At 26.6% G+C, this 13151-nt stretch overlaps 2 protein-coding genes across 3 annotated transcripts in view; one reads left to right on the top strand and one right to left on the bottom strand.

The window, feature by feature from the left end:
* Positions 1–9099, top strand: part of LOC132931023 (calexcitin-2) — a 76861-nt gene extending 67762 nt beyond the window's left edge. Inside the window, exons 4-7 of the mRNA XM_060997206.1 lie at positions 691–810; positions 2913–3027; positions 6774–6871; positions 7823–9099. Of these exons, the coding sequence (XP_060853189.1) occupies positions 691–810; positions 2913–3027; positions 6774–6871; positions 7823–7939 (450 nt within the window). The 3' untranslated portion in view covers positions 7940–9099. The remainder of the gene's footprint in view (positions 1–690; positions 811–2912; positions 3028–6773; positions 6872–7822) is intronic.
* LOC132931021 (myosin-J heavy chain) lies at positions 9089–13136 on the bottom strand. Of its 2 annotated transcripts, none has more exons than XM_060997204.1 (5): positions 13001–13136; positions 11959–12023; positions 11621–11878; positions 9951–11549; positions 9089–9264 (listed from the first exon to the last, which is right to left on the bottom strand). In XM_060997204.1, the coding sequence occupies exons 2-5, from the start codon at positions 12007–12009 to the stop codon at positions 9124–9126; spliced, it is 2049 nt and encodes a 682-aa protein (XP_060853187.1). In that variant the 5' UTR covers positions 12010–12023; positions 13001–13136; the 3' UTR covers positions 9089–9123. The 2 variants fall into 2 exon arrangements, with proteins under 2 accessions (XP_060853187.1, XP_060853188.1); XM_060997205.1 differs by having other exon boundaries at positions 11959–12009.
* Positions 13137–13151: the final 15 nt, after the last annotated feature.

Below are 13151 nucleotides of genomic sequence, written 5' to 3'. Positions count from 1 at the left end.
AGAACATCAGTGTAATACCTACTAGCTATCGCTTGGCCTACAATCTAAACAAATTTAATTCATCTTACATTTTTTTTAATGTTTTTTTACAATGTAATTATTTTTTGGTTTATCTTGTCTGAATCAATCAAATATTAAAAGTTAAAATTACCTATTCTAGACTTAATACATTGGACTTATTTTAAATCTAATAAATAATAAATCATAAGTGTTTTGTATTAAGTCTTTTTTTGAAAAGGGCATATTGACACTCTTCCTTAATAGTATCGTTTGATTTATAGTCCCGAACTTTTTAATTCATGATTTATACAATTCTGTTCAGTATTTTGTTTTATAAAAATGACCAATATTAATTTTATTAACATAATTTTTACTTTATTATCAAATGACGTACTCTTTTTTCGATATTAAACTTTTTATATTTTATATTTTGTCTTAAATCAATCATATTCTTACTATTTCTAAATTCTAATAACATCATTATTTTTTATCTAAAGTCAGTTCCGTAGATTGAAATTTGTATTGTATAATAAAACATAATATTATTATCAATAAAACAATAAGAAGCTTGCTTCATTTGACCCGTCTTAAGTCTATTTTATTTGAAATTACTTTTAGCTGTACCTACATAATATTATTAAAAAAAAAAAATACTAATACTATTTGTACAATCTTTATTTTATTTTTCAGAGATTTTGTAATTTGAGAGGCTGGAGCGGTGACTCGGAAAAAGTAGAGAAGACCCGATCATGTCTGCTCAAGGTTTGGGATGGCTTACAGTCTGGTGCTGATAAAGATCAGGATGGTCAGGTTAGAAAAATACTTCAATACAATTTCTAGTTAATATCAAAATAAACTTGAAAATATTTATAACTACATATGTATATGTATCGTGGTATATTGCAGTACCGAGTACGTATTATACTTAATGAATAACTGTAGCGTAACAAATAATTGAAGAATATAATATATTATGTTAGTAAATTATTTACAGAGCAAAAATAAATTAAAAATTAAACTAAAATAATCTTATCATATATGATGGAAAAAAGTATAATTGTGTTACCTATATTATTTTTTTTTTTAGATATTATATTATTTTAAATATGATGAACTTATTTAAAAGTTGTATCTAAAATATCAATGTCAATCATAAAAACATTTGCTAATATTTATGGACTCTACGCCATTATTTGGTGATATTTTATTTTAGTATATCCGTTTTACTATAATGGATCTTTTAAAATAATTTATTAATCAAACTAAATAATGTAAAATGAATAGAAAAATAACTTAAAATTTAATTTTTGAATAAATTGACGTTAACTTCAAAAAATTATTTATTGAATAATTTCAACGATTATTTGATATTGTATAAAAAGAAAAATATTTTAATACATTATAAAATGAACACTTCGTGTACCTATACGAACGAATAAGCAGAAAAGTGCTAATAGAAACATTTTATATTGTTTTGAAACTTGTCCTTAACTTTTTACTTCAGTGTTTTTTATCTGTATTTTTTTACGTTTTTTTATTTTTATTTTTTTTTGATAAAAACAATATAATGATACATTTTATTTATTAACTTGAAAAAATACGAACAAATACCAAGTCCAAATATCGATTATTTGTTTCAATTTCTTTTCCTTAATGTGGAAGTGGAAGATTATAATTTTAAATTTTTCAATTAAAAATAATGGGAAGGTCATAACTCATAACATTTGGCAAATAATTCTGAGCAAACAACATCAACTATATAATATACCATAGTATTCGTGATATAATATGATTCATCAAGCATTCTCATTCCCATTTTCTTTAATTTATTTATTTATTCAAAATTCGATTTTTCGAACATTAAATATACTTATACACGGGAACATTTTTATTTTTGACTTTTTAATGTAATATAAGATTATATACCTCTCTCTTTTATTGTAAATCCATGAGCTTTAATATTAAGTAATTAATAATAAGTATTATAAGTACCTATTAGACGTAAAGGTTAAGTATTTCACCTGTTATATATTTTATTTAAAATCATTATAAAGGATTTTTATCCTTATTAGGTAGCTGGTAAGTACATAAAGTTTAATATCTAAGAAACTTTTTTGATTGTATAAAAATCTAAGTACCCTAAATTATGATCATTAATTATACTTAAAAATTTCGAAATTAGAAAAAATGCATCACCAAATAATGTAAGCATATAAAGTACCTACATCATTTTGTTAAGTGTTTATATTTTATAGGACATTTTTAATATTTTAATTTTATAAAATAATTAAATTTGGTAAGTAATGAATTAGTGGATATCGTTTAGATTTTAACTGCTTTAAGTAAATGTTATTAAATTCGTGTAAATTAAATTCTAATCAATTAAAAAACTTAGTTCCATAAATATTTCAATAATTTTTATAATTTTTCTGGTACATTTTTCCTTACGCTCACTATAGTTCAATAATAATTTTGAGTTATTAAAAAATTTAAAGCGTATACTTACAATTTAAAGTGCGAATGAATAAAATGGAAATTCATACAAGTATGGGGTACTCGATATGTATTTCTCCAATAACATTTACTAAGTTGACGATTGAATAATATGACTTTAAATATTTGATCAGTACGTACAAACACGAGTATGTAACTACATCAATTCCAAAGTTAGAGAAGTCAGAAAATCTCAAGGGAAGTAAATGGATATCGAGTTATCTTCACAATAAATCGTGTTTTCAGTTTTCCCTAGGTAGTCAATCGCAATAAACGAAAGAACAATCAGCAGTAAAAATACATATACATACAAATGCAAAATCACTCCATTTGTTTGCTCACATTTATTTCATTGCACATAAACATAGCTTTTATATGTATCGGTTTTATTTTATTTTCTAATATTTTTTCTCATATAGGTGACACAAGATGAATGGTGCGCAATGTGGGACGAATTTTCTAAAAACCCAAGTGCACCTCAAGAATGGCAAACACACTATATGAATTTCATGTTTGATCTGGTCGACACTTCAGGTAATAATTATTTGTAATTGTAGAACAGTAAACATTAAATATATTAAATGTAATAAATACACACGTTGTTGAATACTGTATGACTAAATTATGTAAGTATAAGCTATCAACTCGTATTGTTAAAGTCAGATTAATAAGATAAAATGATCAAATATTTGAATAGTAACCACGTTTTATATTTTTTCCTAAAGCAGAATATTTTTTGTTTTACTCGAGTAAATTTAAAATTGTTGACAAGTCATTTTTTTATTTATTCAAACATTTAAAGTTAAGTAGAGCAATAAAATAAGAACCAACAATATATTACATTTACGCCTTATTATTCTCATTATATAACACTTTATAGAATCTAGAACTGCAATCTAGTACTTTTTTCCATTGTAATTTAACTATGACATGGTAATCAACTGTGATTTTTTTTACTGTAAAACTACAGTAAGAATATATTAGGAAATTAAAGTAGATATTTAATTTACAAAAAACTTTTTAATATTTATATAAATATCAAAACGTGCAACATATATTGTAATAAAAGATTTGAACATAGAAATTAATCATCTGGTTTATAATTATATTACGTTGAAGAGCCCAAATTTATTTTCATTAAATGACGGTCAAAAATATTTATTTGAATATTATAAAAATGCAAAATCGTCGAAAAAACATCATTCAAGGTATAGAAAAAGTTTTTCCGTTATCTCACATGTTTCCTTGGAGTGGATCTATGATGTTGCTGTCATTTTGTATGCCTTTTGAACTGTGAATTATGGCATTATTTAAACTTGGAACAACAAACACTCAGAAATGATAACAATGTAAAATGAAACATTTGACCTTTGTTTGAAAGGGAAGGGATTTAAAAATATATAACTTTAGTATAGGGTGACAACTGATGTTGACAGAAGAAAAATTATGTTATACAAACATTAATTTATGCGTAATATAACTTTTTGCCAAATTCGCGTGAATTTACACAATTCAGTACAAACACATCCAGTCCGTTAGAATTTTCATTTTGTTAACGCAGGCAAATAAACTTTAAAATTATTTCTATTACTCTCATCGTACTGAACTAATAAAAACAAATGTAATCTGATTTATCCGCTACTTTGTTATTGTATGATATATGAACGCACTAGTATACGGCTATTACGACAGAATTGATTTCCTTCAAATTGTCGATAGATTTTTTTATGATTTTCAAGGAAATTTCTAAATATAGCATAAAAATGAAAAAAAAAGAATTATGTTTTATTTAGTGTCAAGAAAAAAAAATAATTATAGCAGTGAATTATAAATTGAGCTGCTATACGTGATCTTTTTACATTTATTTTTTTCACTGAACTGACATCAACTGTTATATTTCATTGCATTTTATAATGAATAATATATATACAAATTATGTACACTAGTCACGATTTAATAAACTATAGTTTGATCTCTGTTTTTTTTCACTTAATAGTTATTAAGGTTTTATTTTTTAATAGTAAAACTCTTACATAATTTCCATATTCTGAAGCAGATTATTATTTGAAAAATGGTTACTAATATAGTAATATATGCAGTTTATTATTTATAAATTTATTATAAACATTTAAAGTTACCAAGACCGGAATAAAGTATGAAAAATTGGTGGGATATTCTCTATACGATCTTACCTTTCCACTATAAATGTCTGTAATATACTTATAAAAGTTATAAATAATAAACTATTGGTTTATATTATATTCAATATATATTTTAAATATACCTATACAAATTCTTAGATAATATTTTATTCATTGTCGTAAAAAAAAATACAATCCTATAGAATTACTGCTATATGACGTATAAATAAGAATACTGAATAATACAAAATTACCGATAAAAATAACGTAAAGATTTACAAATTAATTATACCTGTGAATATTATTTACTAGTGTTAGATTTTCGAGTATATCGACTATAGTATTAAAAATAAATAATACAATATGATTATCTATTGTACATTGAACAAGTTAATTAAATTTGTTCTAAACATAAATATTTTAGTTACATTCACGATTCCTTCTATATGAATTTAATTCAATTAAATTGTAATTCAACTTAAGACTTTAACCGACCACAAGTTAATGAGTATTTACCAGTATTATAAAAATACATCTAAATATAGGTAGTAGGTACTCATACTAATAATGAATTTTAGACTTCCTTTCTTTTACATAACATACATTTTAATATAACGTAATTTTAACACTATTTTTAATTGTTGAATTAACTGTAAAATTTTTATGTGTACTTATGTGTTGAAATTAAATAATCATGCAATTAAATATAAATTTTAAATTAGACAACGTTAATAGCTTATACATATTACACATAGTTTTCACAAGATTTTAAAAATTACAAAATTGTAATTACCTATTTTTAATTTTTTTTATAAATATATTTTTTATTACTGAAACAAACAATTATTATTATCGGTCTGTTCAAAGTCCACTGACAATAGTTGTACATTTAAATCAAATAACCATATAAACATACATATAAGCGTGTATGAAGTTACATGTTTAGTGAAATGACTCCTGTTCTTAATCTAATATATTTTATTAAACAAACCCGAATGGCTTCAGACGTTTGAATCGTCTGGCTTTAGTAGCTGAATAGCTGCTGGATTGATGTATAGTCATTAGTCTTGGTTTATGTATGTAATTTGAATTTATAAGATTAAAAATATTTATTAAAATAATATAATAAACATTTTTATTTAATATTTGTAGTTTAATAACTTGACTAGTTTATTGTTATAATATAATATATACATATATATTATATCGAAAATAAAAAACAAATAATTTAAATACAGGAGATAAAATAATTTCATAATAAAATAAAAATTGGAATGTAGAGTATTGAAATATTTAAATTACAAAACTTTGCCATTCGCCAATACATTTTTAATTAAAATAATGTTAACATTTTATATAAATATTTTTCTATAAATTTCGACGAACTCAGATTATATTCGACGTATGAAGGAGTTAAGTACACTTGGTAGATTTTCAACCCTCTTTTCCATAGTACTGCACTTATTGTCAACTTTAACAATAAAATCTTTCTTAACATTTATTATAAACTCAATTGTTCACTATTCACCCCATTTATGTTATTAAAAAAATATTTAGGTAATACATTTTTTAATTTATATAGCTTATTAGACATTTAGTGTTTCAGAATTGATACACCGATTTAGGGATACCAAAATTAATGCAATATTTTCTTAATATAAATCTGTAATTTATTTTAAGAATTATTTTTTTAATACATAATTATGTACACAATTTATAGAAAAAAAAAGGAATTATTAAAATTACAAAAATTATTAAATCGGTTAGTCATATTTTTTTGTTTACATTAAAAACTGAAGTACCTATAGACGATTAAAAAAAAAAAATAAAAGATTGATTATTTATAAAAACTAGTATAATAATATTTCAATATTACCTCATTATTAGCTTAAATTTATTTAAATTCCTATTTACAAAAAATTATAGTTTACCGATTATACATATTATAATGACACATTTATTCTATGTTCAATAATATGTTTTAATTATTTATATGATAAATGTATAATAAATACTCATGACGTGTATTAACTACTGTTTACAAAAAGCATTTTGTAATTTAAGATGAGAAGCTTTCATAGAATTTGACAAAAAGGTTTTAAATAATGTTGTAACTTGTAAGTATGTTTTGTTGTACAGGCGACGGTTCCATCGACGAGGCAGAATTTTGCGAAGTTTGCCAAAACAACGGTGTGCCTGGTGCGGAAGCTGCCGACGCGTATAAACGATTCTCAAAGGTTAGCCTACTCCCTTTAACGATTTAATCACTAACTTTGTAGTAAGCCTTACTCTGGCCGTAATCTTACCGGAATTCCGGATGGAAATTGATGTGACCGGAAGCTTGTATAATACTATCTACATTGATATGTCACAATGTTCGAGGATAATATTGTATCTGATTTCCCTATATTAGCTCTATCACTCTCGAACAAGAACAAAATAGATTTGACAACAGAACATTAGTCAAATAGGTATATTTATGAACACGGATTAAACTTTAACAGGCTACATTGTGTAAACCAATAGTAATAATAATGATACAATGAATTAAACTTATCTGTGTGTAGAAAAATAACGATCAAAATTACAATATAAAAATTCATTTACAATTTTACATGTTAGTTTAACAAATTTAAGATTTATGTTGTCATTCAGAAGAGAAAAAACTTTTAAAGAAAATACAATTTTCAAGAAATATAATTTTTTTAATTGTTCTGCAATAATTACAGAAAACTATGTAAAAAATAATATTTTGAAAATTTTAAAGCTTTTTAAAATAATAATTAGAGACACTTAAGCGCTTTATGTATATAGGTACTGTATGTCTGCATGTGTATATAAATTCCCTTAAAATAGTTTAAAGTTATTTTAATTATAATAACTGAAAGACAAATAATACTGACATTGACCCTACTGTACATAATAATAAACGGTCATTTAAAACAATTTTAACTGCGCAAGAATGTGAAATGTAACTGCGCTTTAAAATAATATGCCAGCTAGGTAATAGGTTTTTATTTTACACCATAGTATTCATATTAATTATTTTTATCAGACTCTAATGCTTCACTTATACATAAATAATTTTGTTTTTCAAAAGTTTGTTTCTCGACGGAAAGATAATACTTTTTGTCATTATTAAAATCCTGTAACTAATTAAGTGTGCTTTATTTTATACATTTACACAGGACGGAACAGTTCAAGTCTCTCGCGACGAATTCGCTAAATACTGGGTGGAATTTTTCTCCTCCGAAGATCCAATGGCATTGGGCAACTTCATTTTTGGCAAAACATCGTTCAACTAAATTACAAAAAATTCGAAACGCGTCGTATTTTTTGTATATTTTTTTTCTTTATAAACTAATACTTAAAACTGTGGTAAAAAAATATCACATACGTCAAGGATATTCAAAACGATAAATCTTCATTAGATATCATAATATAATATCATATAATATATCATAATATTCTATTTAAATAATTAGACTACAAGCGTAGTAATTACATTTTATCTAGTATTTAAATACACTATCTTAGTCAATTCTTCGTACGTATTTCGTTTAACTATTGTGATAAGATAAAATATGATGTTCAATATATTATTTATAATATAATTAATAATTCATATTACAAGTAATATTAAACAACAATTATTATTATTGGTTTAGCTCTAGTAAAAGAATACTTGCATTCTGTTCGTGACTTATTCACATAAAAATAAAATCATGTAATATCATGCGTATTCATATTTAATATTAATAATTAAAATAATAATAACTAGCATATCGTACGTTGAACACATTTTTTTAAACTTTTAAGCTTATACACATTTATAAACATGTTTTTATAACACGCAATTGGGGATTAATTATTACGTCAATAGTAAAAATTAAAAATAATATATATATGAGTACCACAAACTTCAGAAAAGTTGACTACTTTAAGTCGGTAAAGAAACAATAGCAATTTTATTCTAAAATGATCTCGTTGCCAAATAACATTATACTATATTAATATAGTGTAAACTCAGGGTAACGATTTAATAACATATAAATCAATACAATATATTTATATAAAATCACAAATCTCACAAATCACACGTTATTCAAATAACAATAATATTATAGCATCATATACATAGTTATCATAACAAATATAATTATTAAACGATTGAATGGAAATATAAATGATACGAAATCGAAAACAATAGTAAAGCTAATATTACTCTATTATATATTAATATTATGTATGGCCAGCTATATAGTGGCACAGTAGAAAGTCAATAATAGTATTGAATTTTGTGAAACAGTAAAATAGTAGAACATGTTTGTGTGTATTCATTATAATTATTTTTTTGTAATATTCTTTGTATTTCTCGGAAATGTAATACGTTTTTAAAGGTATTGGCCATCATTTCTGTAGTTTTTGATTCAAAAAATATACATACATAAATGTAACATTTTAATCATGTGGTTTTATTTTTTTCATATCATAAATTTTCAGATGTCTCGTCGGGGTGAACAGTAGTATTTGATGTTGCCTGCCGATCAATAGATCTAGCAACCTGTCTAGCATGTACCTCATCCAGTCGATCAGATATCATATCACTCCTCGCATTAGTCTCACTTACCTAAAAACAAACAATTTTATATAAAAAAATAATTAATATGGTACCTATCTTACTCTATAAGCTGGATGTGTTCCAATTATTTACAAAGACAATCTATATTAGCATACAATAACTACATGATGAAAACAGTATTCACATAATTGTTGCTTATTCGGCGAAGTGAAAAATATCTAAATGTAAAATAATTACAGTTTAGAGAATAAATGTAATCTGACGTGATTATAGGCATGATTCTATTATTTAAATATGTGCATACTTATTTTAATACCTTAAGAGTGGACCCACATTTAATCTTTTTTCGCCTTTACAGTTTGTTTGAAAACAATTCAAACTGAGTCAACGTACGCCTTCATTTAAATTTAGCAGACAAAAGGTATTTTAATATTTTGTTTAAATAGAGTTAAAAAATAACTTAGAACAGTTTAAAACTTATTACAATCTAAAAATGACTAAAATAGTAAAATGGTAGGTATGTAAAACCTTTGCTGAGTTTTTGAATACGCAAATAAGAATATATTTGTAAGTGACAGTTTTGTGTCAAGTGCATGTATTCTTAGTAAAATAAATTCAGATATATGTTTTCATTCCATAATGCCATTGTACAGGAAATAATTTAAAATCAAAAGGTAATGATATTCTAATTTTGTATCTTATCTAATACGCCACATTAATTGTACTTTACTTACTTGTCTGAATAACCCCAAACATTGTTCTTCCAATCTTTTTAATCTAGCTGCCCTTCGTTGCAGTCTTTCCTCCTCTTCGGGCCGTAATACAGCTGTATCTTGTTGCAGTCTTTCTTCCTTTTCAGTTCTTACAACTATTTCATCAGTTTGTAATGTATTGTTTTCATTTGATTGTAACATTATTGGTGTTGAAGTACTAGTTCCTGGTATTTCAACTAAAATTTCCGAAGAATCTTCATTCTCCGATGTGGTCCGTCGTCCGGATCTTCCGTATTGTCTTTGTAATTCTTCAAGCCGCTCACTTATGGAGTCACTGGTTCGAGAAGTACGTACCATTTGATTGAGCAACGATCTACTCTGTTTCTCTAATCTTTTAATCCCAGTTGCTTCAGTTTCTGACTGGGGTTCGTCTACTGTTTCTGTTTCTGAGGTATCTAAAGATAGCGTTTTTAACCAACTCTCATCATCACTACAAGCTCCACTGTCAGCAATGGCTACCCGGCTCTCGTCATCTTCGAACCCACTTTCTACTGATGTACTACATTTTCTTCGAGCGAATTCTTCTCGTAACGACTGCCAATCTTCTTGAGATTGAGTATTCTTCAATCGGGCTTCATCCCATTTCTCTCGACAATATTCTAGCTCCTGTTTAAGTTCAGTTAATACAGTTCTTTTATGTTGCAATTCGTACCTTAGAATCTTCTCATGAGTATGAAGTTTTCTATGTTGAGCATTAAGCTTGGCTACAGCATTCCACGCCTTCGACAGTTCGGCGGACACAGTTGAAAGTCTTTGTTGCTGATGACCAAGTCTTGATTCCAGATGGTCGTTAAGAGTCTTTAGTCTACCGATATCTTTCACCAGAGAATTTTTTTCAAGGATAAGATCTTTAAGCTTCAAAAATGTTCTACTCACAGAAGCCACCCTTGATTCATTTGAGTCGTCTGGCTGAACCTCATTCGCCGTTTTATTGTCATAATGACCCAACAATTCAACGAGTATTCTCCAAACTTTTGGTAGATTTGAAGCAATTTTTTCCCTATTTGACGTACATTCTACTTCTTCGGAACGCTCCAATGTATCACCAGCAATATCCATCAACACAGAGGCCGTTTCATTAATGTCCCCGTTGAATGTCAAATCAGATATCAATTCTCTATTTTCCTCCAGCATCCGAGCAAATCTATCAAAGTCGGGTCCCTCGTCACCAGATAATAAGGTAGAGAATAGATTATTAACTAAAGCCATTTGTGATGCAAGACTCATTCTATCTGCTGATGTAGTCATGTATTTTGCTTTCATTTGTTCATATTCAATTTGCTTACCTTGAACATCTGTTTCAAGTTTTGCTATAAAGTCATTCATACCCTGCTTACTGTTTAGTTCTTCTGCCAATTTTGCTTCTAACAAAGAATTTTTAGCTCTCTCTTTATTAATTTCTCTTTCATGACCCATAGCTGCTGCTTCTGCCCTTTCTTCGTATAGTCGACGTAAATTTCTGATATTGTCGATTTGCTTCTGGTACTCCACTCGCAAATCAGCCAAACATTCATCCGCGTGTGATTCCATTTCTTGTAATCGTTTTTTCAAGTCAGTTACCTATTATAGACGTAGTTATCAATGATTGTTCAACACGTTATGGAATTCCATAAATACAATGAATTAATCACCTGTGCTTCTCTGATTTTCAACATATCATTGCTGATGTTTGCTACTTGCTTCAGAGCTTTGACCTGTTGTTCTAATCCTTCTTTTTCTTTTCTCACCATTTCCAGTTCTTCTTTATACTCCCTCAATCGATTCATCTCAGCTTTAATCGACGAAAGAGCGTCATGCCGCCGTTCGCGTATACTCGCCAAATATCTGTCGAACTCATCTGGGTCTTTGGCATCAATAGCAGTATTTTCAAAAGATTCGTCAACTAAGTCCTTTTAATAATAATAATAATAATAATATAATAACAATAAATTTACGTTTGAACAATAAATTAGTAGGTATAAATTATTACCGGTGCTGTTAAAGCTGGCAAATCTGCCGGACGACTCCATATTGCGCCCATCTGAAATAGTTTCACTATAAATAAATAATAACTTATATAATGCTCATATGTAATTGAGGTTTAAATTTATTAGAATTTGATAGGTCACTAAAAAAGCATAGTTCAAAATCTATTTTTATTTTTGACCTAAATTAAAGAAAATATTTATAATAGGTACTTATTTAGTTCAACTACACAACTAGGTATACTTTCAATTAAATGATTTAAATGTTATAGTGAATTATAAACGTATTGAATAATTTATTTAAAATATATAACACTATAACTGACTCCTTTAAAAATACATTTACCTATTTTAAATTGTAGACAAAGGGTTAACATAATTTATTTTTTATTTACAAGATTATTAAAATTAAATAGTTAACAATTAATCATCTATTCTGTGCTAAACTACCTTAAAGAATTCAATGACATTCATTCACTGTATACCATCGAATAAATTGTTTTTACAGTATAATATCAGTATAATATACTTTTTTTTTACTATACTTTATAAAACTCTTCAAACAAAATTTTAAAACTACGTAATTTATTGTAAAACAATTATCGGTCGGTCTACCTATGATAGAACTGGAAAATACTAACGGTCACGAAACCATGGCTAAAGATAATATCTACGCATATGATGATGGTATAACTAAATTTAAAAAAAAAATTAATTTAAATTCACCGGGACATTAAATAATAATACTACTTAGTAATTATATAGATCTACAAATCAATACAGTGATACCAAAACCGAACATATTACTAGTAACACATTGGCAATTTTTGTTTTCGCGCGATACGAGTGTTTTTTTTTTTAATTTTTTAATTTTAGTTGTTTGAGACGCAAAATTCGCACACACATCACATATCACGTGCGATGTATAAAAGTATGCCGACTGTACTGTATATATATTATACCTACCCGCATAAACACAATTATAGCAATCAATTTATCAAATGCGACGTGTAATTACATAAGTAAATAAGAAAAATGTCACGTTACCTGGTCGGACAACGAGATTTTCGTACAATTATGTACTGGTGATGCTGTATGTCCGGTCGGTCGTAGTGTGATGTTGTGTGGTGTGGCGCACACACGGTCTATAATTATAATAAGTATATCTGCCGCGGTAGGTACTCAATCCGTGTCGGAC

The sequence above is a fragment of the Rhopalosiphum padi genome, chromosome 4, assembly GCF_020882245.1.
Source record: "Rhopalosiphum padi isolate XX-2018 chromosome 4, ASM2088224v1, whole genome shotgun sequence".
Taxonomy (NCBI): domain Eukaryota; kingdom Metazoa; phylum Arthropoda; class Insecta; order Hemiptera; family Aphididae; genus Rhopalosiphum; species Rhopalosiphum padi.
Note: the sequence above shows the minus strand (reverse complement) of the source record. Positions and strands in the feature narration are given on the sequence as shown.

Bases quoted from the DNA above. Each gene is read 5' to 3' on its own strand.
- LOC132931021 (XM_060997204.1), bottom strand. From the start codon at position 12,009: ATGGGCGCAATATGGAGTCGTCCGGCAGATTTGCCAGCTTTAACAGCA. The intron at 11,879-11,958 runs GTAATAATTTAT...TATTATTAAAAG, and splicing joins TGCCAGCTTTAACAGCACCG to GACTTAGTTGACGAATCTTT. The intron at 11,550-11,620 runs GTGATTAATTCA...CGTCTATAATAG, and splicing joins TGAAAATCAGAGAAGCACAG to GTAACTGACTTGAAAAAACG.